Source organism: Oxyura jamaicensis, chromosome 11 (genome assembly GCF_011077185.1).
Source record: "Oxyura jamaicensis isolate SHBP4307 breed ruddy duck chromosome 11, BPBGC_Ojam_1.0, whole genome shotgun sequence".
NCBI classification, from domain to species: domain Eukaryota; kingdom Metazoa; phylum Chordata; class Aves; order Anseriformes; family Anatidae; genus Oxyura; species Oxyura jamaicensis.
In genome coordinates this window covers 3,805,925-3,829,322 of record NC_048903.1, presented here as the reverse complement: position 1 = coordinate 3,829,322, position 23,398 = coordinate 3,805,925, and the positions used below count along the sequence as shown (strand labels likewise).

General features: G+C 52.4%; 1 protein-coding gene across 1 annotated transcript; it reads left to right on the top strand.

The window, feature by feature from the left end:
• The first annotated feature begins 626 nt into the window (after nucleotides 1–626).
• IRX5 (iroquois homeobox 5) lies at nucleotides 627–4,528 on the top strand. Its single transcript, XM_035337125.1, has 3 exons — nucleotides 627–1,457; nucleotides 2,554–2,965; nucleotides 3,098–4,528. Exons 1-3 carry the CDS (start codon nucleotides 1,209–1,211, stop codon nucleotides 3,841–3,843), a joined length of 1,407 nt encoding a protein of 468 aa, XP_035193016.1. The 5' UTR covers nucleotides 627–1,208; the 3' UTR covers nucleotides 3,844–4,528.
• Nucleotides 4,529–23,398: the final 18,870 nt, after the last annotated feature.

The following is a 23,398-nucleotide window of genomic DNA, read 5'->3' as shown; positions in this document are numbered from 1 at the left end:
TCCGCACTCCGGCCGCTCCCCCGCCCTGCCCTCCCCGCGCGGAGGGACAGCGCGTCCGGCCAATGGGAGCGAAGGACGGCCCGCCCGCCGCGGGAGGGCGGCCAACCCGACGCCGGGAGGGGCGAGGGCGGGGCCGGCGGCGGCAGGGGCCGACGGGAAATGTAGTTCGGGGCGCGCCCGCCCCGCCCGGGCGCCTCCTGCCCGCCGGGGGTCGCCCCCCGAGCCCCCGCCGCCGGGGGGCGCCGCCCGCGGCCCGTTTGGGGCTGATCCCGGGGGCAGCGGGGCCGCTGCCGGGTCCCCTCCGGCCACGACGTGTTTCAAACACCCCCGGGCTGAGCCCCCGAGGGGGTTCCGCAGGCCCCCCGCCGCCCCCCGACGGCGCTCCGTGGCCGCACACCCCCGCGGGTATGATGTGTGCCCCCAAAAAGCATCGCCCCCCCCCGCCCCCCCCCCCCCCCCCCCCCCCCCGCCGGGGGGAGGGGCCGGGGCCGCGCCGCAAGGGGGTGGGGTTGGGACGCGGGGGGGGGGGGGGGAGCCGGGCGGCTAATAAATCGTAAGAAATCTCTCTATTTTGTATTATTTCACGTAGCGTGCCGGGTGCTCAGCACACACGGGAAGTTGGAGCCGGGGCCGGAGCGGCTCGGCGGTGCCCGCGGGCCAGGAGCCGGCGCACTTGAGCCTCGGCTCGGCGGGGAGGGCCGGGGGGGGACCGGGGGGAGCGCGGAGCCCCCCCGCGGGCTGGGCCCGGCCGCGGCAGCCCGGCGGGGTCCTGCCAGTCCTGGCGCTGACAACACCCCGCGAAGGAGGAGCCTCGGCGGGCCGCGCTAGAAGGCGTCAGGAGCTGCGATTTCCAACTTAGCATCTTGGCAGGACCCTTCGGAAAGCGAGAGCGAGGAGGAAAAAGGGGGGGAAGGAAGGAAGGAAGAAAAGAAAAGAAACAAACAAAAAAGACAAAAAAAAAAACCCGCCCCCCTCTCGGTGCGAGGGGGAGAGAGAGCGAGGAGGAGAGGGGGCAAACGAGACAGAGGAGGGGGCGGAGGAGGAGGACGCGGTGCCAGGCTGCGGGAGCGGCGCGGAGCAAGGTGCCGCCGCTGCCCGCCGGGCGAGGGCCGAGAGGCGCCCGCGAAGCCCCGGTCGCAGCGGCCCCAGCCCGGCAGCCACCCCCCGGTGCCCCGGGCTCCCCCCCGGGTATATGTGTGCGCCTGGCCATGTCGTATCCTCAGGGTTACTTGTACCAGCCGTCGGCGTCCTTGGCTCTCTACTCCTGCCCGGCGTACAGCACCAGCGTGATCTCCGGCCCCAGGACCGATGAACTCGGCAGATCGTCGTCGGGCTCCGCTTTTTCCCCTTATGCCGGATCTACCGCCTTCACCGCCCCTTCCCCGGGCTACAACTCCCACCTCCAGTACGGCACTGACCCGGCCGCCGCCGCCGCCGCCGCCTTCACCTCCTACGTGGTAAGAGCAGCCCCCTTTTTTGGTCCCCCGCGCCCCCTTTTTTGGTCCCCCGCGCCCCCTTTTTTGGTCCCCTTTTAGTTTTTTCGGAGCCGCCGCGGCCGGGGCGAGACGGGGCTGGGGCGGGCAGCGCCCGGGCGGGGACGGGTTTCATTCCTTTAAGCAAAAAATATCTCTATATTTTTTTTAAATAAAGGAGCAGTTTTATTCCGCAACAATTTTCTTGTTGTGGTTTGAAAAGGAACGAACGCACCAGCGGCCGGCGGTGGGAGAAATGCGGGCGGTAAAGCCAGGCAACTTTCCCCTCGCGGCGCTAATTGGGCTGCTTCATTACGGCCGGGCTCTAATCCCCGGCCGCCCGGCGGGGCAGGGCAGGGGGCGGCCGGGCTCGGCGCTGCCGGGGGGGGCTCCGCGGGACCGGCCTGGGGCAGCCCCAGCCCGATCCCCGCGGTCCCTCCGAAGCAGCAGGAGCGGGGACTTTCGCTGCGTTTCTCCCCTCTGGTTAGCGTCTAGGCGGAGTTGCACGGAGTTATTTCCCTTTTCCCTTTTTTCTCCTCTTTTTTTTCTTTCCCTCTTTTCTCTGCCTTTCTGCCCTTTTCCCTTTATTTCCCCCCTCCAGCCCCCGGAGGAGCAGCCGCCCTGCACGGCCCGGCCCGGCCGCCGGGGCCCGGCAGGTTGCCCGCTGCGGTGGCAACCCGGGGGGAGGACGAAGGGAAGAAGGGAAGGGAACGAAGAGAAAGGAAGGGAAGGGAAAGAAGGGAAGAAAGGGAAAAGAAGGTGGGAAGGAGAGGAAGGGAAGGAAGGGAAAGAATGGAAGGGTCCCCCGGCCGCGCTGCCCACCGGCTTTTCGGCACCTGGTTCGGGAGAGAGGCTCTGCGTTCCCGCAGGAGGCCTCCCGAGGCCGGAGCCTCCCGGGGCCGCCTCTCCCCCCCCCAGACCCCCGCCGTTCCCCCGGGGACTGCGGGCGCGCCGGGCCCGGCGCTGGGGGCGAGGCGGGGGCCGCGGGTCGGGCCCGGCGCTGCCCTTGCCGTGTCATTGTCGCCCCGCGGCCGCCTCACGTCGCCTCGCCCCGCCGGGCCGCTGTCCCCTCTCTCCGCAGGGCTCGCCCTACGAACACCCGCCGGGCATGGCCGGCTCCCTGGGCTACCACCCGTACGCGGCGCCGCTTGGCTCCTACCCCTACGGGGACCCCGCGTACCGCAAGAACGCCACGAGGGACGCCACGGCCACCCTCAAGGCCTGGCTCAACGAGCACCGCAAGAACCCCTACCCCACCACGGGCGAGAAGATCATGCTGGCCATCATCACCAAGATGACCCTCACCCAGGTCTCCACCTGGTTCGCCAACGCGCGGCGGAGGCTCAAGAAGGAGAACAAGATGACCTGGACCCCGCGGAACCGCAGCGAGGACGAGGAGGAGGAGGAGAACATCGACCTGGAGAAGAACGACGAGGACGAGCCGCACAAGCCCGAGGACGCCCCGAAGGGGGACCCCGGCTCGCCGGACGCAGGTAGGGCAGCAGAGCCCTCGGGGCTGCCGGGGGGAGCCGGGGGGCGCCGGGGTCCGGGCTGGGGGGCGCGGGGCGAGCCGCCGAGCAGCCCCCGACCCCCCCTGCCCTGTCCCCCCCATCCCTTCCCTCCAGGAGCGGCGGAGCCCAAGGCAGCGCCGGGCTGCGAGCGCCTGCAGGAGCCCCCCAGCCCCCGGGAGGCCGAGGGCGGCCTGAGCGACTCGGATTGCAAGGAGCCGGCGGAGGAGCGGCTCGACGGGCTGCCGGTTTTGCCCAAGGCGCCCGGCGTTTCCCCGCCGGGGGGGCGCGGCGAGGAGCCCCCTCCGTACCGGCCACCCTCCGCCGCCACCGCCGGGCCGCCGCCGCCCGCCGCCGCCGAGCTGCACCCGCTGCTGCCCGCTGCCCCCTCGGTCATCCACTCGCCGCAGCAGGCGGCCCTCACCAAGCCCAAGCTCTGGTCGCTGGCCGAGATCGCCACCTCGGCGGACAAGGCGAAGGAGGCCGGCGGCGAGGCGGCGCCCCCCGGGCCCCCCGTCCTCGGCGGTGGCGCTGCCGGGGGTCCCCCGCGCCCCTCGCCGCCGCGGCCGCGCTCGCCCGGGCCGCAGTGCCCGTTCCCCAACGGGGCCGTGCTGCCGCGGCCCCTCTACTACACGGCGCCCTTCTACCCCGGCTACACGAACTACGGCTCCTTCGGGGCCCTGCACGGGCACCCTGCCGGCGGGGCCGCCGCGCCCGGCGCCCCCTTCAATGGATTAAACCAGACTGTCCTCAACAGAGCCGAGAGCCTGGCGAAGGAAAGCAAACTGGGCAGGAGCCAGGCCCAGGTAGACCTTTGCAAAGACTCACCTTACGAACTGAAGAAAGGTATGTCCAACATTTAATACCGGCTTCTCCTCCTTACCCCCCCTCCGCCCCCCGGCCCGGGACTGTGGTTTGGTTCTTCTGTTATTATTATTATTTCAATTTTTTTTAATTTATTGAAAGAAATGCTAAATTGCTTCGGCAGTTATTTTTCCACTACCAAAAGAAAGGCAAAACAAAGCGAGCAGAAAAAGAGCAGCTCCCCTATCCCCCTGCGCCCCCCAGAAGTTTATAGAGTCTATTGGAAAGGGCTGGGGGGAAACCGCCCCAAAATGTCTTAACCAAGCGAAAAGCCAACGAGTGACACGCTCTCTCTCACACACACAAAGAAGAAAGATTTGTATGAAATCTTATTCTGTATATTTAATGTAGCTTTTTTTGTATTTAAATTGATAATACAGTATCTTTGAAGTAAATTATGAAATCAAGACACCTGTACAGGCATTAATGTTGTTTTCGTAATATAAATATATACATTTCTGTGTCTTTTTCCGAATTGTTTCATAGTTTTAAAAATATATATATACAAGTTTAATTTAATTTTTTATGCCTATTGTTTTTTTTTCCTTGGGTGTGAGCTAAACTATAACACACACAAAAAAAAGGACCTAGGTTATACTTCTTAGATACAAAAAACAACAAAACCCAACCTGCAGTCGCCTTTGTAAAACGCAAATATTTAATTAAAAGAGATTTTTAACAGAAGCAAAACCCCTCTTTTTTTTGCCACGAGCGGATACTTGTGGACGCACCGGGGCCGCTCCGCACCTGCCGCGAGGCCGGGGGGAGCCCGGGGGGAGCCCGGGGGGAGCCCCGGGGGCCGCGCTCGTCGCATCGGGGCCGGGGCAGAGCCGGTACCGGGGCCCCGGAGCGGGCCAGAGGCGAAGGCACTTGTTCGGAGCGCGGGCCCGGCTTTTAACCTAATTACTCGCAATCAGTGTCGCGTTTTCTGCAAAGCAATCAGCTGGTGAACTTTGCTAATGAGTTCGATTTTCTGCCAGATTTAAGCCCTCGCTGGCGCGGCAGCGGTGCCTGGGGATGGGGCTGCGGGGGAGGGGGCGGGGGGCAAGGGGCTCTGGGGGAACCCGGCCCCGCTCGGGGCCGGCCGCGGGTGCGCAGCCGGCCGCGGGCGCGGTGCTTGCCGGCGCTGGCAGGTAGGTGTCACACTCGGCCCGGCTTTGGCTCCCGCTGCCCGCCCGCCGCTGCGGGAGCCCCGTGGGGCCGCCGCGCTGCGCTCCGGGCAGGCTGGGGGGGGGGATGGGGGGGGGGGGGCCGCCAGCTCCTCGAGCCCCCCAAAACCCTCCCCAAACCCCCGCCGAGCCTTGCCCCGCCGCTGGAGCCGGAGGCCGGGCAGCTCGCCGAGCCCCCGACGCCTCCCCAAAGTGCTCCCTGCCCTTGGAGAGACCGGCCCTGGGTTTGTCCCCCCGTCCTCAAATAAATGGGACTTTGGGGGTGCCGGCTGCAGGCGAGGGCAACGCCGCTGTGAGCGCGCTGGGAAGAGCGGCGGCGCCGCTGGAGCCGTACTCAGGCACCCCTCTCCGTTTGCTTTTTTCGTTTTGTTTGGTTTTTCGTTTTCTTTTTTTTTTTTTTTTTTTTTTTTTTTTTTTTTTTTTAAACAAGCCGGATAATTATTTCGTAATCTTTTCAACTTTGTCAAGCCGTTTGTTAGCTGTAACAGGTTTATTCATGCGTATTTCCATTTTGCGGGATTTCAACGAGTAGTTTGTATTTCGTATTTTAAAGATGCGCTCCGTGTTCACTTGGTTATACGCTCTTTGTAGCCGATCTCGTTTAAAACCAAAATTGTTTCAACCCGAATGTGTAAAGACTCAAATATTCCTGAGCTAACAGTATGTTATTTTGTCACTTTATAAATTATAAATGATTTTTGGAAGAAAAAAAAAAAAAAGCTCCAATTCCTCGGTCGAATCTTTTCTTTACAGCCGGGGAAACCTGCGGGAAGGCGCGTTTGGGCGCAGGAGTGAGCTCTGCTGGCCTCACCCGCCTGGCTTAAAATAGGGCGAAGTTTGTGCCGGGAGGGGAAGGGGCAGGGGCAGAAGCAGGGGCAGCGGGGGCCGGGTGCGGAGCGGGTGCGGAGCGGTCCCGGGGAGCCCCGAGCGCCTTTAGCCGCAGGGAGCCCGCGGGGCCCCGGGCAGACAACAGGTCCCGCAACCAAACGGCTGCGTCTAAATAGAGAGGTTTTAATTATTCATCTAACGAGGGACGGTTGAATTCATTTTATTTTTATTTTTTTCAATTGTCGCTCGACCTTTTCCTAGCTGATCTTCCTCTCTCCGAAAAAAGGCACGTCACAAAGCAGCTTAGGAGCTCGGCTCGGTCCAGAGCCCTGCTTCTTCTAATCGGGGCTGTTTTCAATAGGTCTATCGGCCGTCTCAATGCGTTTTTCGTTTGATGTATAATTCCTCCGGGAATTAACCGTTCCCTTTAGGTAGCAGCCCGTCGCCGATTTCAGCCCGTAACGATTATTACGGCCCCATCAATTTCACCCAACAATTTTGCTCTTCACCCGTTCTCCCTGCAGCGGGAGCTGGACGGCGCGCCCGGCTCCCCCATCCCCGCGATTTCCCTGGGATCTTTGATTTCCTAGCGGAGCACAGGGAGGGGGCAGCGCCCGCCCTTTCCCCTTCTACTGCGGGAATTTGTTGCTCCAAAAACCAAAACAAAAAAATGAGGGTACTCTTAAAATAAAAATACCGCCTGTCGCCAATTAAAAGGTTCCTCGGAGAAGCCGCGGCCGGGCGCGGTTCGGTGCCGCTGCGGAGCGGGCCGGGGGCGGCCGAGGGGGGAGCGAGGCCGGCGGGGGGGTGCTGAGGGCCGCCCCCCCCCCCCCCGGCTGCAGGTGCCGCAGGTGGGAAGGGTCCGGGCTTCGCACCGCTCCGTGCCCGCCGGAGAGCTTCGCCCCGGCGCGGGTGGCAGCGGTTTGCGGGGCGCCGGTGTTCCCCCCCCCCCGGAGCAGAAGGGGCAGGGTGGGTGCCGCAGGGATGGGGCTCGGCCCGGCCCCACGCGTGGGGTGCCAGGGATGGGGGTTTCCCGGGAAAGCCCCCCCCGCACGATGCCCCAAAGCCGGGCACGATGCCTCGGGGGTCCCGTCGCAGCCGGCCGGAGTCGTCCACGGAAGAACGGCCCCGAGCCCCGGGGGAAACAGGGCCGAGCCTGGGGGGCGGCCGGAGCCCAGCAGGGATTGAGTGGGGGATTTGGGGGGCGGCGGCCCCCCCCACTTAGCTCTGTCCCCGCTTCTCAACGGCGGAGGCGGAGGGCGGGCGAGGCGGGGAACCCGGCGCAGCCCGCAGCCCCGCTGCTTCCTCTTTCACGCTTAAAACCCAACCAAATCCTAATTGCGGCCCCCCCCGCCCCGGGCCGTGTTTACATCCCCCCCGCTGCTCGCCCCGCCGGCGCTGCTTTGCTGCGGGCCCGCTTTGAAACTGCGGGGTCCCGCACTGCGCTGAGCGGCCGCGGCCGCGTTTACGGGGGTTTTAAGGTTATTTTTTAGGGGTTTTAAGGGGCTTCTACCCCCGCGCCCGGTCAGGGGATGTGAGCTGCATCTCCCCTCGTCCTGCGTGGAAACGATGCGAAAGCCCCTCCGCCGCCACGCCGGGGGAAAGCACACGGTCAGCAAGTTTAAAGGAGGCGACAGAAAAAAAAAAAAAAAAGGAAAAAAGAAACGACGGAGTTTGGCAGGAGCGAAAAGTGCAGGAACTGCCCCCCGGCCCCTTCCCCTGCCAGACGCCGGGGGGGCAGGACGCGAATTTGAGCAGGGAAGGGGAACCCGGCCCGGCCCGGCCCGGCTCGGCCCAGCAGCCCCCAGCCCGCTCCCCTCGTCCTGCGACCTGCCCGGCTTATTCTTAGTAAGGACATCTGGGGCTGGCAGCGGAACAAGTGTTACCAAAACCAGAACCGGCTGTTTTTCCAAAGGAGCAATATGGTAATTCCTCATCCCCCCTCCGGTTCCTTTAAAACCTGGCACAAATGCATCAATAGCACAGAATAAGGAGCCTTTGCAGAGAACAAGTGGCAGTTTTGAATTTACCTTTTGTGCGCGCCTCAGATGCAATCTTGAGGCATTTTTTCCCCTCTCTCCCACAGAAAAAGAGCGTTAATCTGCCCTATCTTGGGACCCGAAAGGATTGGAGTGGAGGAGATATTCACTGGAATCACATAGGGGAATAAGGGTCTTGCTTTATTGAATCATCAAATCCCAGGAATGAAGCTCTTAATTAATTATGGGTGCTAAAAATTCAGGCCAGCTGTTTCTTTTTTACTTGCCTCTGACAGAGAAAGACAAAGTCGACGGCGAGAGCTTCGGAGGCTCGCCGCAAACCAGCGCCCTGCCGCTGCCAGATGGCGCAGTGTGCGCGCCCCGGCCCTGCGCTGCGCCCCGCGCCCGCGCAACGGGCTGCGCGGCCCTGCCCGCCACGGCTCGGCTCTGCCCGGCTCGGCCCTGCCCGGCCCGACGGGGAGGCCGCTGTGGCCGGGAATGCGGTGCGAAGCCGGTGCGGGGCCGCATCCTGCCCTGCGCCTCCCGGGCGGCGCGTCTCGGCCTGGCACCTTTTGTTCCCCCCCCCCCCCCCCCCCCCCCTTTTTTTAATTTTATTTTTTGGCTTTCTGTTTGCCTACAGCACACCCCAGCCCTCTCCCGCGCTCCTGCCTGCCGGCTGCAAATGTAAACGGAGTGCTCGTTGAACTGGATCGGCTCCCAAGAGAAACGCAGCGAAACGGCCCCGGGTTTGCCGAGTTGTTTGCAGAGGCAGGGTGCAGAGGGGGAGGTAGCGGAGAGGGGATGGGACCCCCGCGGCTCAGCACCCCGCTCAGCACCCGTGCCCCCCGGGTGGCACAGCCGGCTGCACGGGACGGAGCAGCCTGTTATTGATACAAACAGAGGGTTTGTTGCTAAAGGCCTTCCAAAACAAATTCTCCGGCTGAATGCCAATGTATGCATGTTGGCTGGTGACAGCTGATTAGTGAAATGATTTACGGCCAAGTGAAAAAAAAAAAAAAAAGGATACTGTCAAAGGCAGCAATTTGAAAAAAAAAAGAGATAAGACAGCATGGCCTCGAGGCTTCCCACTGTAACACCACCCAACAAACCCAAGCCTACGGTACAAATATCTGGAGGTATTACTCAAGGGATCAGTGGGTCGCAGAAGTACGGCCCTATTCCGACTCGCCCTGGCCAGCTGCGGCCCCAGAAGCTGCAGCCCCTCGCCGGCTGCCTCTGGCCTCACCTGCGGCAGGGCCCGCTCCCGCCTCACTGGCCTCTCGGCCTCCCTGCCATCGGAGGCTTAGGCCTCCTTTTTGTTTCAAGACTTTTTCTGCTCATTAATTGATTAAAAAATCCCCCCTTCCCTAATTTCTCTGTAGCTCTTCTTCATAAAGAAAGCTTTTGCTCTGCAATAAAGTAAGAGACTTTGATCCCAGATCATCCTCTTAGGCCTTCCAGCTGAAATCAGCGGAGAAACTATGTGGAGTTATTGTTCGCACTTGCTGCGCTTCTGATTCAGAAAGGGCTGATTTATTAGCTTGTCAAGGGAAGCATTGTTCAGGAAGGCAATCAAAAAGCACTTACCTAGCTAAACTAAAATTACTGCCTTTTCAGTGGCTAATTTGTATAACTCCCATGGAGGAACTTGGGAAGTGTTTGATGAGGCATAAAATGATGATTAATGAATTTATTGGCCTGCTGCTCATCAAATAGGAGTAGTATATCTTTCCTCTATTGGGCGTTGGGTCTAATGCTACATGTCTGTGTAAAGCAAGTCCAATATGATCTCCTTTTTAGCCCCCTTTTAACCCCCATGACCTGAAGAGTATCTCCATGTAACAGAGGCAACATCAGGGGACTGCAGAGACAAAGAGCCCGTTTGATACAACGGTAAATGAGAAACGCGAGGAAAGTTGCTGCAGGGACAGATCTGCTCAGTTTTCGGCTTTCAATCACTTTGACTACTGAAGTGGGAAGAATGTAGAAACTAGATAAGGTGTGAGAAGCGAAAAGAAAATGACAAACCAATTTTAACTTTCATAAGGGATCCAGCCAAACAACTTCATCGCTACTCGAGCGAATGAGTGCGGGAAGTGCCGGGATTCCCGAGGCTCGGGCATGCTGCAGCCCTCACCAGCCAGCTGCGTGGGGACTGTGTCGTGTCCCCCGACTGGCCTCATTCGGGGGTGACCTGCAGCTTAGCTCTAGTTGGATTCACAGCAAATGCTTTGAGGCCATAAATTGGACGTCCTGTTTCCTCCCCTTAAATAGCTCACATCACTCCCCTCCCAGTAGCGGTCAATCGCTATTTTGGGGCTGGGGGCTCTGAGAGAAAGGACTTCCTTTCCCCCTTGAAAAGCCCACACTGCATTACTTGTGGTTCCGTGCCCACCTGCATACAGGTGAGCAACAAGAATCCTTACACACTACACGCTGCTGCTTTAAACAGGTTAAGACCCCCAGAAGATCAGAAACACTGCTGACGTTCTCAAAAACTTGCTGAAATCAATTTGCCTGAGATTTGGCATCAGAGCTCTTCCCAGGACTGAACTGTTTCAGCCCTCAGCCTTCACGTACCGCTCCCTGCTCCTGCCACCCTGAAGCAGGGGGTTGAGCTGGCCGGGGGACCTGCACCCCGCATGTCTCCCTGCGAAGGTGCACGTGCCTCAGCCAGAGCCCGCTGCCAAAAAGGCAGCTTCTTTCCTTACCGTCTGGGGCTTCACAGAAGCACCCTCAGGCTTACGTGTCAGCAGCCCACCGTGCTGAAGATGGAGAAGGTGCGACGGGAATGTTTTGCAGAACTACTGACTGATCACCACCTGCTGAAACAATGCGATATTTCAGGCTCCAGTAAAGCTAAGAGGCGCAGGAAATGGTGCGGAGGTGCCTGGCCATTGCTGCAGCCTGTCCTCCCCTGCTGTGCCTTCCCCCTGCGCCTCTGCACAGCCCACCTTGCGCTCCTTGCGAGGGGAGTTGAGCTAAAAGCAGGCTCCGGGGGAAGCGGTGGGAAGCTCCTTCCTTCAGCTGCCTCTTTGCCTTACAACTCACCCTCTCACGTACCTTTTCCTCCCCACGACCTGGGCTGCACCAGGAGATGCCTGCTGGGGAGACCTCCAGGTGCTGCGGGGAGGCTGGCCAGAACCTGAGGCTGACCCCATCAGGGCTACGGGACACTTTCTAAAGCCACTGTACCTGTTTTGTGGTCTAGACCTCAGCCCCTGAAGTAGAAAATCTCTCTTCTATTTCAAGAGACTTCAGTGCATATTCTCTGTGGAAAACAAATGTGGCTGTCCCATGCTAGGTAATACTGAATTTTCAAACGCTCCTGCTTGCAAAATGTCAGGTGTCGAACATACCAAGACTGGTTAATTTTCCAGACCTGTTCAGAAATGCTAGAAGAAGGGGATTCCTGGCCAGTCTTTCCAGAGTGGAGGCTGGGGGAACAAATTACAACCCAACTTTCCTGAGCCTATTATTGGCCTCCTTAACAAAAGGAACATGGCACCCACCTTACATTCAGATCAGAAAACATGTACCTGAGCACTACCAAACTGGTATTTGTCTGAGACACTTGTAGCTGAAATGATCCCCTGTAAAATAATGTTTATAAACAACCTCAAATAAACAGCACTCCCCTGACACCAGCCTCCCACCAGCACACTGCTCAGCAAGTTTTATCTGCAAGTCCTTGACCTGTGACTGCTTTTACAAAGGCTCTCTGTTCATTAGCAATTTCAGGTCACTTTGAGTACTTGTGTCATGAGCACATAGCACAGCTGTAAAATACACGTATTAAGTACCAGCTGCATTAATATGGGGGCTTATTTTCCTCCACTTGGCTCCCAAAAGCAACATGATCTTACATGCTGATGAAAAAAGACATAGTTATATTTGCATAATTACAGCAATATTGTAGGTCTTTAGTGCAACAGACCTAAGAGGTTGATTTATGATTAAATATGTATGGCTAAAAGTTACCATGCTGGGTAGTGTGCATAGCATTAGACAATGACAGTTTTGGGGCATAATTGCTTTAATGTGGGCAATTAAGACTAAGTGCATGTGATTTTAGTGTCTGCCCTACATTCCTCTGAATGATTACAATGATCAATACACATGATTTGTAAGTCGCTTCCTATTGATCGAATGGTAAAATGTTTGACCTTCCTTTGAGGAAGTAATTTGCTAAATTATGACACCACGTAAAGTCTTTCTTGGTTCAGAGGTGAGGGGTAATGGTGCTCAGAATTAAAAAAAAAAAAAAAAAAAGAAAAAAGAAAAAAGAAACTTTCCTTCCCCTTTTCCTGAAAATCTGTAACCTCCCTGCCAATCTGCTGACTTCACCTGTGGAGGGAGGAGCCTGGTACATTCGTTCTGGAAATTACCAGGGGGCAAAAACTGAGCTGCATGCTCGGTCCACCTCTATGAGAAACCCTCTTGAATGGACTTTATCTATTTACACCTCCGTGCCAGACCATCAGGAAGCTCTTGACCACAACACCCCTGTTGTCTGTGAGCAGTGGGAGAAAACCATGCAGCAAGTTGGGGAAGCGGAGCCCTCTGCGAGAGCTGCGAGCAGCTGGGACACGTGGCAGGGCTTCCCGGGCTGCCTGCCAGGCTTCCTTTTGCTTTGCACAGAGCGCAGAATAGCCCTTGCTATATCACATTAGCAGGTATGAAAAGGAAAACAACAAAGAGTCCATGAAACCATGTTAGCCAGCAAACAGTAACTTCGTTGTGTCTGAGATGCTTCCCCCGTGCTCGGATTGCCACCCCAAGAGTGCAGGGTAGCCAAGGAGATGGGGAGCAGTAGGTGCAAGGTCCAAGCCCCTCTGCCCAGGTCTCCCAAGGCACCCTGCCTTGAAAGGCCCTGGGTAACTGCACCAGGAGCTGCCGCTGCTTCCCTGCCTCTGGGAGATGTGGTGTCCGGGCATCTCAGCTGGGGCTGGGGCTGCAGAAGGCCACAGGCGGTGCTGAAGCTGGGGCAGAGCCCAGCACTCCAGGCACGGTAGCTGGGCATGACAAGTGGCCAAGGAGATTTCCCCCTCTCCCGGGGGGGCTCTGGCCACCAGCCCCAGGCACTGGCCAGGCCTGGGATGCCAGCGGAACCCACAAAGCAGCTTGCCCCAGCCGTGTGTAACAGATAAATCTGTGTATCAATCACAAATCTGTACCAGCCCGCTGCTTGCTGCTGGCACATTGGCACAAGAAAGAGGAAGAGGCCGGCCCATGAGGGGTCCCCCGGGCAGACCTTGTTCTCTGCCACTGAACCCTGCTGGCAGGGAGCGCAGGAAGACGCAGCACAACCGGGGCGATACCGAACAGCAAGGTACGGTCACACAGGTACTGCCCTGCACCGGGACACAAGAGGAGAAAGCCAACTAACTTGTCTCACTTTGCCTTTTCGCAGTGCCTCGCCTGCCACAGTAATGTAGTTCTCACCAAATTTCTTTTTTTTTTTCTTAGCATACTGAGCAGTGGAAGCCCTGACCCTTGAACTGGGGATCAAGCTGCTGGATATTCTTGGCGTAAGCTCTCCAGCAGCTGAGATCTGATGTTAAGCTTTTCAAATTTAAAAGATAAGAACTGTGCCACAGTTTTCTCTGAATCTTTTTCCAGGAGAACCCCTTAGCAGGTTTTGCTCAGCCTAGACCTGCCAGCTCTGAATACACCCCATGTGCTCACAGGCCCCCCCATAGCCTCTACCTGACCTGGGGGCAGCCCTGAGTCAGCCCCTAGCGGGGATACAGTCGCCTAAAAAGAGGCCCCAGTGGCACCTGAGACCTGAGCTTTTGGGCACCGAACTGTGACCATGGCACATGGGACCTTTGAGAGACTAGCTGGAGGCCAGGGAGGTAGGGCACCTCCAATAAAACACCTGAGGGGTGAGCAAACAAGTAACAGCCCTAAACACTGGTACAGTTAATAGCAAGAAAAGGCACTCTGTGACATGATTTATTTCATCCTAGAAGCAATGCCTGAAACAGATCAGAGAAAGGGCTGGCTGATTTGGCTCTACTGGCTATGAGGAGAGTCCATATGGACTATCTCAGATGCCTGTGTCGTGGATAACTAAAGCTAGCTGAGATGCTTTCACTCAAAGCTATATGCAGGTGGGCCTCTCCCTGCTGGAATCATAAATAAACTTCAGCGATCCAAATCTAGCAAAAACCAGATCCACCCACTGTAATATATATATAGCATGAGTTCTTTTAACAGACTCAAGAAATGGTGTTAAGGAGTGTTTAGAAATATCAAAATCTTTGTAATCCCAGATTCTCTACTACCTAGGTGGAAGTGCCACTGTAGCACCCAGTAACACTGGACAGCAGTCCTTGTAATAAATGGACAAGATTTCAAAGCTCTTATTTACATTGGAACTTTGATCACAAATACTTTCCTTGGTTTTCTATTGAAATATTTATGGAATAAGATAAAACTCCACAACCCTTACTCAGGAATGCCCGTAACCACCTACTTAGCTTTAAACATAGAGCCGGAAGCTGATGAGACCTCAACATGCAGCTAAAGCACATTGTTGAACCAGGACAGGTTCCTCACATGGCACCGTACATAGGAGAATCTGCCCCACAAATGTAATGGTTTACTTAAGAAGTAAAATTCCATCCAATATTCAGTGAATCAAATGACTGCTTAAAACCAGCATTTGCACAAGTAGGTTGCTAGTTACAACGAGGACAAAAAAAAAGAAAATATTAGTAGGCGTCAATATAGGAATGGAAGAAGAGAGACTTTGTATGCAAGACTAGTAGCAGGATTGGTGGGATTTTGCAAGTTCAAAATGTAACTGACACATTTCTTTGTTGCTGTTAATTTTGTTTTGCCTTCTTATTAACTGTATCACTTTGATGAAGATTTAAAAAAATAAAATAATGGCTATCACTCAGGCTGCTTTGAAGTGTTTCTGAGTAGAATGACTGGTAGCATTTATCGATTTCATAGTGTGACACTAGAAGTTTTGATATGGGATTTTAAAAAATGATATTTGAAGTTAAAAGAAGACATCTTGATTAAAGCCAGAACAAATTGTTTGGCTGAGATTCAAACTCTGGTTCACATGCCTTTCCAAGCTTGTAGATTCACTTGCTTGCTAGGAAAGGCCCATATGCTTTCAATGGATGAGTTAAAAATTCATGCCATGGACGAGCAGAAAACTGTTTCAAAGTTGGGAACCAGCAGAACAGCTAAAACCATAAGGGAAAAATATATTAATAGATGTTAGATATAAGAATGAGGTAGAAAGGTCTTGTGTTTAAGGGGTTCAGCTGTGAGCCACAGACAGCGTGACCTTGAATCAAATCCCATCGTCTTCTGTGCATCCGTTGCCCATACGCAAACTACCGATAATACCATTCTCGTCATCTACTTCACAGGAAGCCGGGAAGATGAATAGCGGCTACATGGTGCTGTAAGTCAGGAGGCTGGCTGGAGAGATGATCAGTTTAAATCTCAGAAAGACTGTGGCGAATGCTACTGATCTGGTGGGTGCAATCGCTCACTGCCAACAGTCCTCTGGGTAATTCTAGTTCTAAAGGTGCCTCGGAGATCCCACCACCCAGGGAACCGAGTGTCTGTGCTGACAGCTTCTGCTGAAAGGCTTGACAGTAGTACTCATGGTGTGTCAAGGTGAAGGGGGAATGTCTAGAAAAAGACTAGCCTGTATCTGAGGGGTGCTCACTCCTCAGGATCCAGCAAAGTCCTGCAATTCTCTCCTCCTTTTCAGTCCAGTAAGCAAGGACAGTGTCCCCTGTGGCCTGAAGGAACAGGAGCAGGAGTTCTTCAGAATGAACCCATACTACTAAATCTTCACAGAAATACTCTGCCCCAGCCCCAGCCATACAACTTGAGTCCTTTACGAACAGGCACTCATGCTTTAAATAACTGACCTAAAGCACCTGCTCGCTGGGTGGTTCAGAAGACCATCACCCCTCTTCTTGACCTTCTTCCATCGCTGGTGTCCCTGGGGATGAGACTGACTTTTAAAGGAAACACTCACTAGTGCCACTTGGGAGGGTCGTGAAGAAGAAATACCTTGTCAGTTTTGCAATGGAAAATGTAATAACTCACCAGCAGGCTATTGACTGAGTTGTTAAACTCTAGGGGGAAAAAAACTGTTAGGTGAGCTGGTTAATATCAAGGCTCACCACTCACTTCTGCATACTACAGACCATGTCAAAAGCTTTCCAGTAATCAGTAGAGCTTAAGAAAAGTCTCTGATTAACTTTTCTTTCATCTTTCTCTTTTCCATCTGGTGTTAAAGATCAAACCTTCAGTTCCTCTACTCTTTTAAGCCTTGCCTGTTTGACAGCAAACTTCTCATCCATCTTAAATCTAGTATGGGCTAGAATGTCTTTCAGCAGTGGCTAGAGGGTAGATATATTATCAGATACTAACCATATTGCTCCTTCTCTTTTTACTTTAGCTCTGTATTTGTTATTATAGGATATAGCTGGGTTTTCTGAGTGTTCAGCTTCTATCTCTCCACTGCAGTGTAGTGCTGTACAAATTCTTTGGAAATCACTGCAGCATCCCTTTCCAGCGTTGGAATGTACCCTCTGTGCTTCACATAGCTTCTTCCAACTTCATCAGCTGCCCAGGATACCTGTCTCCTGGGTCTTCCAGCATCTGTGCTCTTCAAGGTACTTGACGCAGGGCTGACAGTGGTTTTGACAGTGCTGAGGCTGTAAGGCTTTAAATTGCACTGCTACAGCTTGCCTTCTTGGTAAAGGCAGCACTCTTCCCTTCGACAGAGGCTGCAGTAGGGCAGGGAGGCTCAGCTACCCATTAGGAATCCTTGTCTTCTTGGTTGGATGTGGGTGAGGACAGCTGGAACCAGTGGGATCAGCTTAGACCTGGCTCTGATCCTCCTCCCATGGCACTCTTACAGCTAGTTCTTAGCGGCAGAACAAGAAAAGCAGCTGTAATTATTTGCTACATGGCTTTCACGGAACAGAAAAAGGAGGTAACACCTCCCCAGCACATTGTGGGCCACTGAGGGCCACCAGTTAACATTGCGGAGCATTTAGATAATGCTAAATGGAAGGCCATCAAGATAATTACATTTCTAATTTTTTGGTAGAGAAAATCAAGCTATGACTTCCTAGCTTGTGTCAGTTATCAAACCTATTCCAAGCATGTTTATCATGATGCTACTTACAGTACTGAAAACTCAGAAAAAGTCCTCATTGCAGAGGGAAGCCAAACATATGGGAAAAAAAAAAAAAAAAAAAAAAAAAGATGCCAAAAGCCGTGGCAGGAAGAGGAAAGCTGCCTTCGACAACTTAGGCTGGCATGGCAATGACCGCTGTGTGCAATGGCAAGTCTGAGAAGGCTGGGTCTTCATTAGCAAGCAGTGCAGCCTGGCCAGCAGTAGAAGATCCACAGAAATGATTTGCATGCTGTGCTTATCTCATGGGCTTTACTTCAGATTAGCTCTAGTCTGGTCATGTGAGCTGAATGAGAACATTTTCTCAAGTGGTTTATCCAAAAGGAGTGACTGCAGTCTGTGTGTCCTCAGACCACGCCATGATGTGAGCAACGAGCAGCAACCAGAAATAATCATCAACTTGCTTCCAAGGCACACTCCTGAGCAAAAGTTAGGTGCTAGTTACACACTCTTTCTGTGAAACCTATCGTAAGCTACATATATATTAAGTGTCTGTACTCAGTCGGCTTGATGCTGTATAGGACAAAAGTTTAACCACCCAACCTACCACTTCTCTGAATAACGCTGGCCTCTAACACCATGCCTGCATAAAAGGGGGGATGCAAACATGCTTTGCAAACCAGTTTCAAATTTTCCAGTTATGAAATAAGTGATCAGACTGAACTTGAATACAGCCTGTCAGCCAGGAGAGTTAGCTGGAGTCATTGGGGGAAGAATCGTATGCTGCTGTATGCTGGCAGACCTTCCTGCTTGCTGTTCTGAGCCTGGACCAAAGACATGGGTGCTATCACATGTGAGCAACGTAAGAAAGCACCTTTGGAAGTGCTCAGTGGTGTGTCAGAACCAAAGGCCCATTAGATAGATGTTGTCTGATGCTGATCAGTACGTACAGCGTCAGGAGAAATGCAAAAGCACATTACTGGGCAGATGTAAACTGCCTGCCTTCGTACCCTGCTCTTTATTTGTTAGAGGCTGATTTACATCCTAGAGCATGAGATTCAAAATCCTTTTCACTAGCTGTTGTATTAATTATAACATTAGGTGTTTCTGATTTCCACAGAAGCACCTAAATCTGAGTCCTTCTACGTTGCGGTCAGAACAATTTGCTGTGGCAGACGGGCCCACAGTTAAATGATGTGTTGTGTAAAAAAGCTTTTCCATTTATCAATGCTGAATTTCATGCCTTTAACTATCAATTTAGCTGACACTGGAATTCACTTAAAACATTACTCCACAAGGTAATAGATTCTCTACGTGTAAGCTCCTGCTCATACGGAGAAATGGCACTCAATTGTATTTACAGTTACAAACACAATTACTGCAGCATGGCTGCTGCAGCTCCTGCAGCTCGTGTTAGTGCCGAGACAAGGATTAATATTCATGAGGACTGAAAAAGGGGTGAAAATAATAATAATAAACGCAAACATTCTGATTAAACGAGGAGGTTGTGAAACACCAAAATAACTTTGGGAAGGACCAACTCCTCGCAGCTCTCTTTGGCTCCTACCACTACCCTCTGGGCCCGACTCACCCATCTCTACATTATTTCAGTTTTAGTTTGATTAAAATCAAACAGCTTTGGTTGCGGGATGTCCTGCTGATGGGATATCACCTGAGGGACGAAAGTGAGGCCACACTTCCCATCTTTAAAATTTGTTGGTTACTTATGTTACATACAGCTTACAGACATGTCTTGCGTTATACCGTTTGCCGAACTGCATTTCATATGCTAAAGAAAGGCAAACTATGAAAATAAATGTTTGATTTTTTAAGCTAACGACGTGCAATGGGTTCCTCTTGAAATAATAGGAGAATACACTACCTTTCTATACCAAATTTAATCCTGCTGACAATACTTGGTTAGCAAATCATGTCTTTTAAACCTCTGTTTATCATCTCAAGAAGTTTAGATGATGGCACGTCTCCTTTTTTGGCCGTGGGATAAGTACTCGTTGTAATAAATCTACATTTCCCGTAACTTGCTTAGCTTAGTAGCTAACTTACCTGCCATACACAAGTGTTTTCAAAATTACTTGCTTAATAGTTTGCACTGCTTTGATGTGTACAGTCCACATATTTATTATGATTTATTTCACATTTGGTAATTTGGTAAAAGTTTAAAATATTATTTTTCCCCAATAAGACAAACTTTTTTTTAAAGCATGTCTAAACTACAGCTTCAGTTTAGGGAAAAGCCACTTCCTTCCAGGTCCTCTAACAGCATGGAAGGATGTCAAGTTTTTCTGAGCTGCTGTTGAGAGCCGGAAAACCAACAAATTCTGGGCAGAATCAGCATCATCATAAATAAAATAGTAATGTTTTGATTTCGAGCTATAAATAATGAAACAAGCACCTGATTTTTATCCAAAAAAATTAAGGGGCATAATTAATTCAGATGTGCTCCAGGGTAGTTCTAACATGCACCCTTTGTTCTCATGTTTTCTCTTCTATTTGACATGGTTGCTAGGACGCTACTGCAAACTACTACCCGTCAGGACCATTACTGCCGGGTTACGTGGCTATGACGCAGTAACACGGATGAACTTTTCTCCTTCAGAACCCAACAACTGCCAAGCTGGGTGTGATCCCAGCCTTGCACACCAACATGTATTTATTAAGTGGAACGACTGAATGGGAGGCTCCGTGTGCCTGGCTGGAGATCGGAGGCTCTGGAGGCCCCGTATCCCCGGCACGGCTCCGCATGCAGCGCAGCGGGGCTGTTGCTAGCTCAGAACAGAGATCTCTCTCGGAGGTGCACCAGCAGGAAGCCAATGACACCTGTACCTTTTGGTGCATGCAGAGGGAGAAGCAGGTAGCGCTGCAACTGCAGGACTGGAGGCTTTTCTCTGACACCCCTAAGCTTCTGTAAGATCTCCCCTTTGGAGATGACACTAGAGCACAGCCAGGAACAGACTGTGCAGCCAGGATCGGTAATGGTGCTACACCCATTTCAATTCTTTCTGAAGTTACAAATTTAAATGCTTCACTGTTCTCCTAGAGTACAAGTACTCTCCATTTTCCCAAAGCCTCACATTCCTGCCATTTAACAGATGCCGTCTTTAGGTCAATGGAAGTAGGTGAAACTCCAGTACCCTCCAATTAATTTTGTTAGTCTTTTCCTTTGCTGTTTGCCAAGTGGAGGTTTATTTTTCAGCTTTTACTTGCTAGCATTTATGAAGCTGATGAATTGGTTGCAATCCACTTTAGACTCCTGCTTACAGGCAGCTGCAGAGCAGGTTCTGAGGAGCAAGAGGCACGTGAAGCCTCCAACAGTCTCCACTCTTAAGGATCCCATAACTGATGAATGAGGGGGAAAAACCTGTCACTTCTAGCAGCTATTTCGTGGCTCTTGCAACTTTACAACTAACTGTGCCAAGTCAGATTCGCACCGATGAAGACAGATATAAAAGTGGCTGATTTTAACTGTGCATTAAGGAAATTGCCCTTAGTGTCATATTCTAACTTCCAAAGCCCACACGTAGTAAACTAAGTGCAGGATTTCAGCAAATCTGCATAACTGATTACATTAGCCGGTTTATCCTGGTCTCAAACTGCATCAGGTAGGAGACAGACACAATTTGTGTGATACAATTAACAGTACAATTTAATTACACACACTCATTCACATACGCAAGCTAGGACGGTAGGTCTGCATGAGCGCAAACAAACCCAGAGGTTACGTAGTGAGGGTTTCACCAGCAACCTTAGCGGCATGTTAAGTTCAGAGGAGAAAGCCTGAGCTCTCAGAGGGCACCCTCGTGTGTGGCTGCATTGTTTTCAGCCGAATATCGCAGGTCAGAGCACTGCAATGCCCACAGCCACTGCCAACACAGTCACAGGACACTGGCACGACAGGCACTTCCAAATGATCACCTCGTTTCTGCCACAGCATTCCCACAAGCCACGTCACAGGCAAAGAAACGCTCACACGTCATCCTGCCATTCTGGGCTAGTCTCTTCACCTTAGCTTTACTGTATCATCTTTACCTTTAGAGTAACCAGAGTGACCTTCAGAGCCAGAGGCAGGTGAAGGCAGTGCCTTGCCATCTGCACTTTCCTCTCGTAGCTCTGCCCCTGCAGAGTAACTGAACTGCTCAAGCAGCTCCACAACTCACTGGGGCAGGGCTCACCTCCATGAATGGGGAATTAAATAGTACATAGGCCTTGATACATCTCTTCTGGGCCTCCAGTGGCTCTCTTTCTCTTTACCTTACTAAATCTATTTTCCTTATCAAGCTCAAGCCAACTGCAGAGTCTGATCTCCAAGTTGAACCACTCATTCCCATGTCTGAAATAGAGGCTCTTTCCTCTGACTGCTCCAGTTCAGTCTCACCTCTCATTTACTCTGGCTGGTTCCCCTCTGACCCATGTTCTGTCCATCACTCCAGTTTCCCTGCGTACAGAAAATACCTTGTTGCAGAGGCTGTGCTTCTCAGGCCCACCAGCCTGCAGAGGTACGCTGCCCTCAGTGAGCGTCCCTTGGCAGCTATGGGCAAGTGGACACAGCGAGCACAACCTTTGCAGACCTGCTGGGAGCCCAAACCCATACATGTGCTAGTAGCTCCCTTCCAGCCCTGCTCCGAACTCAGTCTCCCAGCCTCAGGACAAAAATTCTAACTCAAGGCAAAGGCATCTTTACTATGTAACCTACCTTTTCCTTAACTGGGTTGAAATGTTAAATGGAAAGGGAGCAGGAATTTAATCTGAGAGACTTATTGCATACCGAAAGGTACATATTATATTTCTTTTGAAATATCACATCACACAGACTTTGCATTTGCTGAAGGCACCTCCCTCATTCCCTCTGCCAGCCAATACTTTGAGCAGTCCAGCAACAGGAGGTTTTTAACCAACACACAGCCTCTAACATGCTCATTAAATGGCAAGTTATATTTTTATGCACACTGTATTTTCCATTCTGACATGACAATATAAACCTTTTTCATGTAGTTGAAACAGGCCCTCTCATCTCTGTACTCAACTCAGCCAAATTATACCTGAACGCCTGCAAAAAAGTTTAGGGAAGATATTGGTCTATTCTAAGACCTGCAGGAAATAAATATTAAGAAATGTGCTTTTCATTCCCTTTCTTCTGAAGTTTTATGCCTTAGTGTTGTGCTGGTAACACAGGTTTATCAGGAATGCCTGGCTTGTCCAAGATACTGAGCTCAAATCAAGTCACTCAACAGAGAGAAAAGAAAAGAAGAGGAGAAGAGGGGAGAGAGAGAAAAGAAAGAGCAAAAGAAAAAGGCAGAAAGAGTAAATCAACAACAGTATGCACAGTCTGATCGTTACTCATTAACATAAGGTCAGTGTTTTTATCGTAGCTGTAATACAAAAAAGCTGATGTTGAGCTGGTAACATCTGCTACGTATCCCTCTATTTTGATACTCCTGTTCACACTAGCTAAGGCTCTGGCCTTGATTATTTAGGCTTAGATCCTACTGTAGTTACTTCTCTGCTCTGAAGACAGATCCTCTGTTTCAAAAATGCATTCTGCCAAGTGGATTGAGACGGACAGATAAGGTCCCTAAGACTGCTGCTACAGAGCTTGTCCCTTGTGTCCTTACAAGGTCCGTAGGAAGCGATGATTTGCAGCTGATAATCACTAGGTAGAATACATTTCTGATAACATGATAGCGTTTTATTAATTAGAACAGTGCAACAAAATCCAGGATGATGGAAGCCTAATGCAACCTGGAGCTTTATTTGAAGAAAACCATGTCGGCGGCCAAGCACATCAAGGTCCTCCCTGTATGTTGCACTAGCAGGAACATTCCCAAAGGACATTGGTTTTCATTTCCAAATATCGTGTGTGGAAAACAAACAACATGCTACAAACACCTAATTCGTTCCCTTCTTTCCTTGGTTGATACGAAGTAGGTAACAGTTAAGACTATGAATATGAATCCCTTCTGGTTACAGCTACCACAGCTGCAGATGTGCCCCTTGCCATCCTGTCTGCTCACCGCTTCCCTCTGCTGCAAGTTGTTATCTCCTCTCGTCTGCTTGCTCGACTGCTCCTATAATTGCTCCTTAATTCATTGCAGCCACAATGAACCATTAACTGATAAGGAATTAATAAGGACCTAGCATTGGCACTGCTAAAGTAACTTGCCTTGTTTGAACTGAAAGCGGTCGGGGTGGGGACAGCAAGTTACTGGGGACAAGAACTTCAGGGAGGGGGGCAGGGAGCAGGCAGGGCAGCGGCTGAAGACAATGCGTGCACACGTTCTGGTCAGAAGCAGAAAGATATACGGCTTTGTGCATTGAAACAGTTCTCTCCCATTGGCCTTAGCCTGCCGGAAATGAAGAAGAGTGACTATAGGGCTACTAAATGCTACGTAAGACTGTTTACATAGAGTAATTTGGAAATTGGATCAACCCT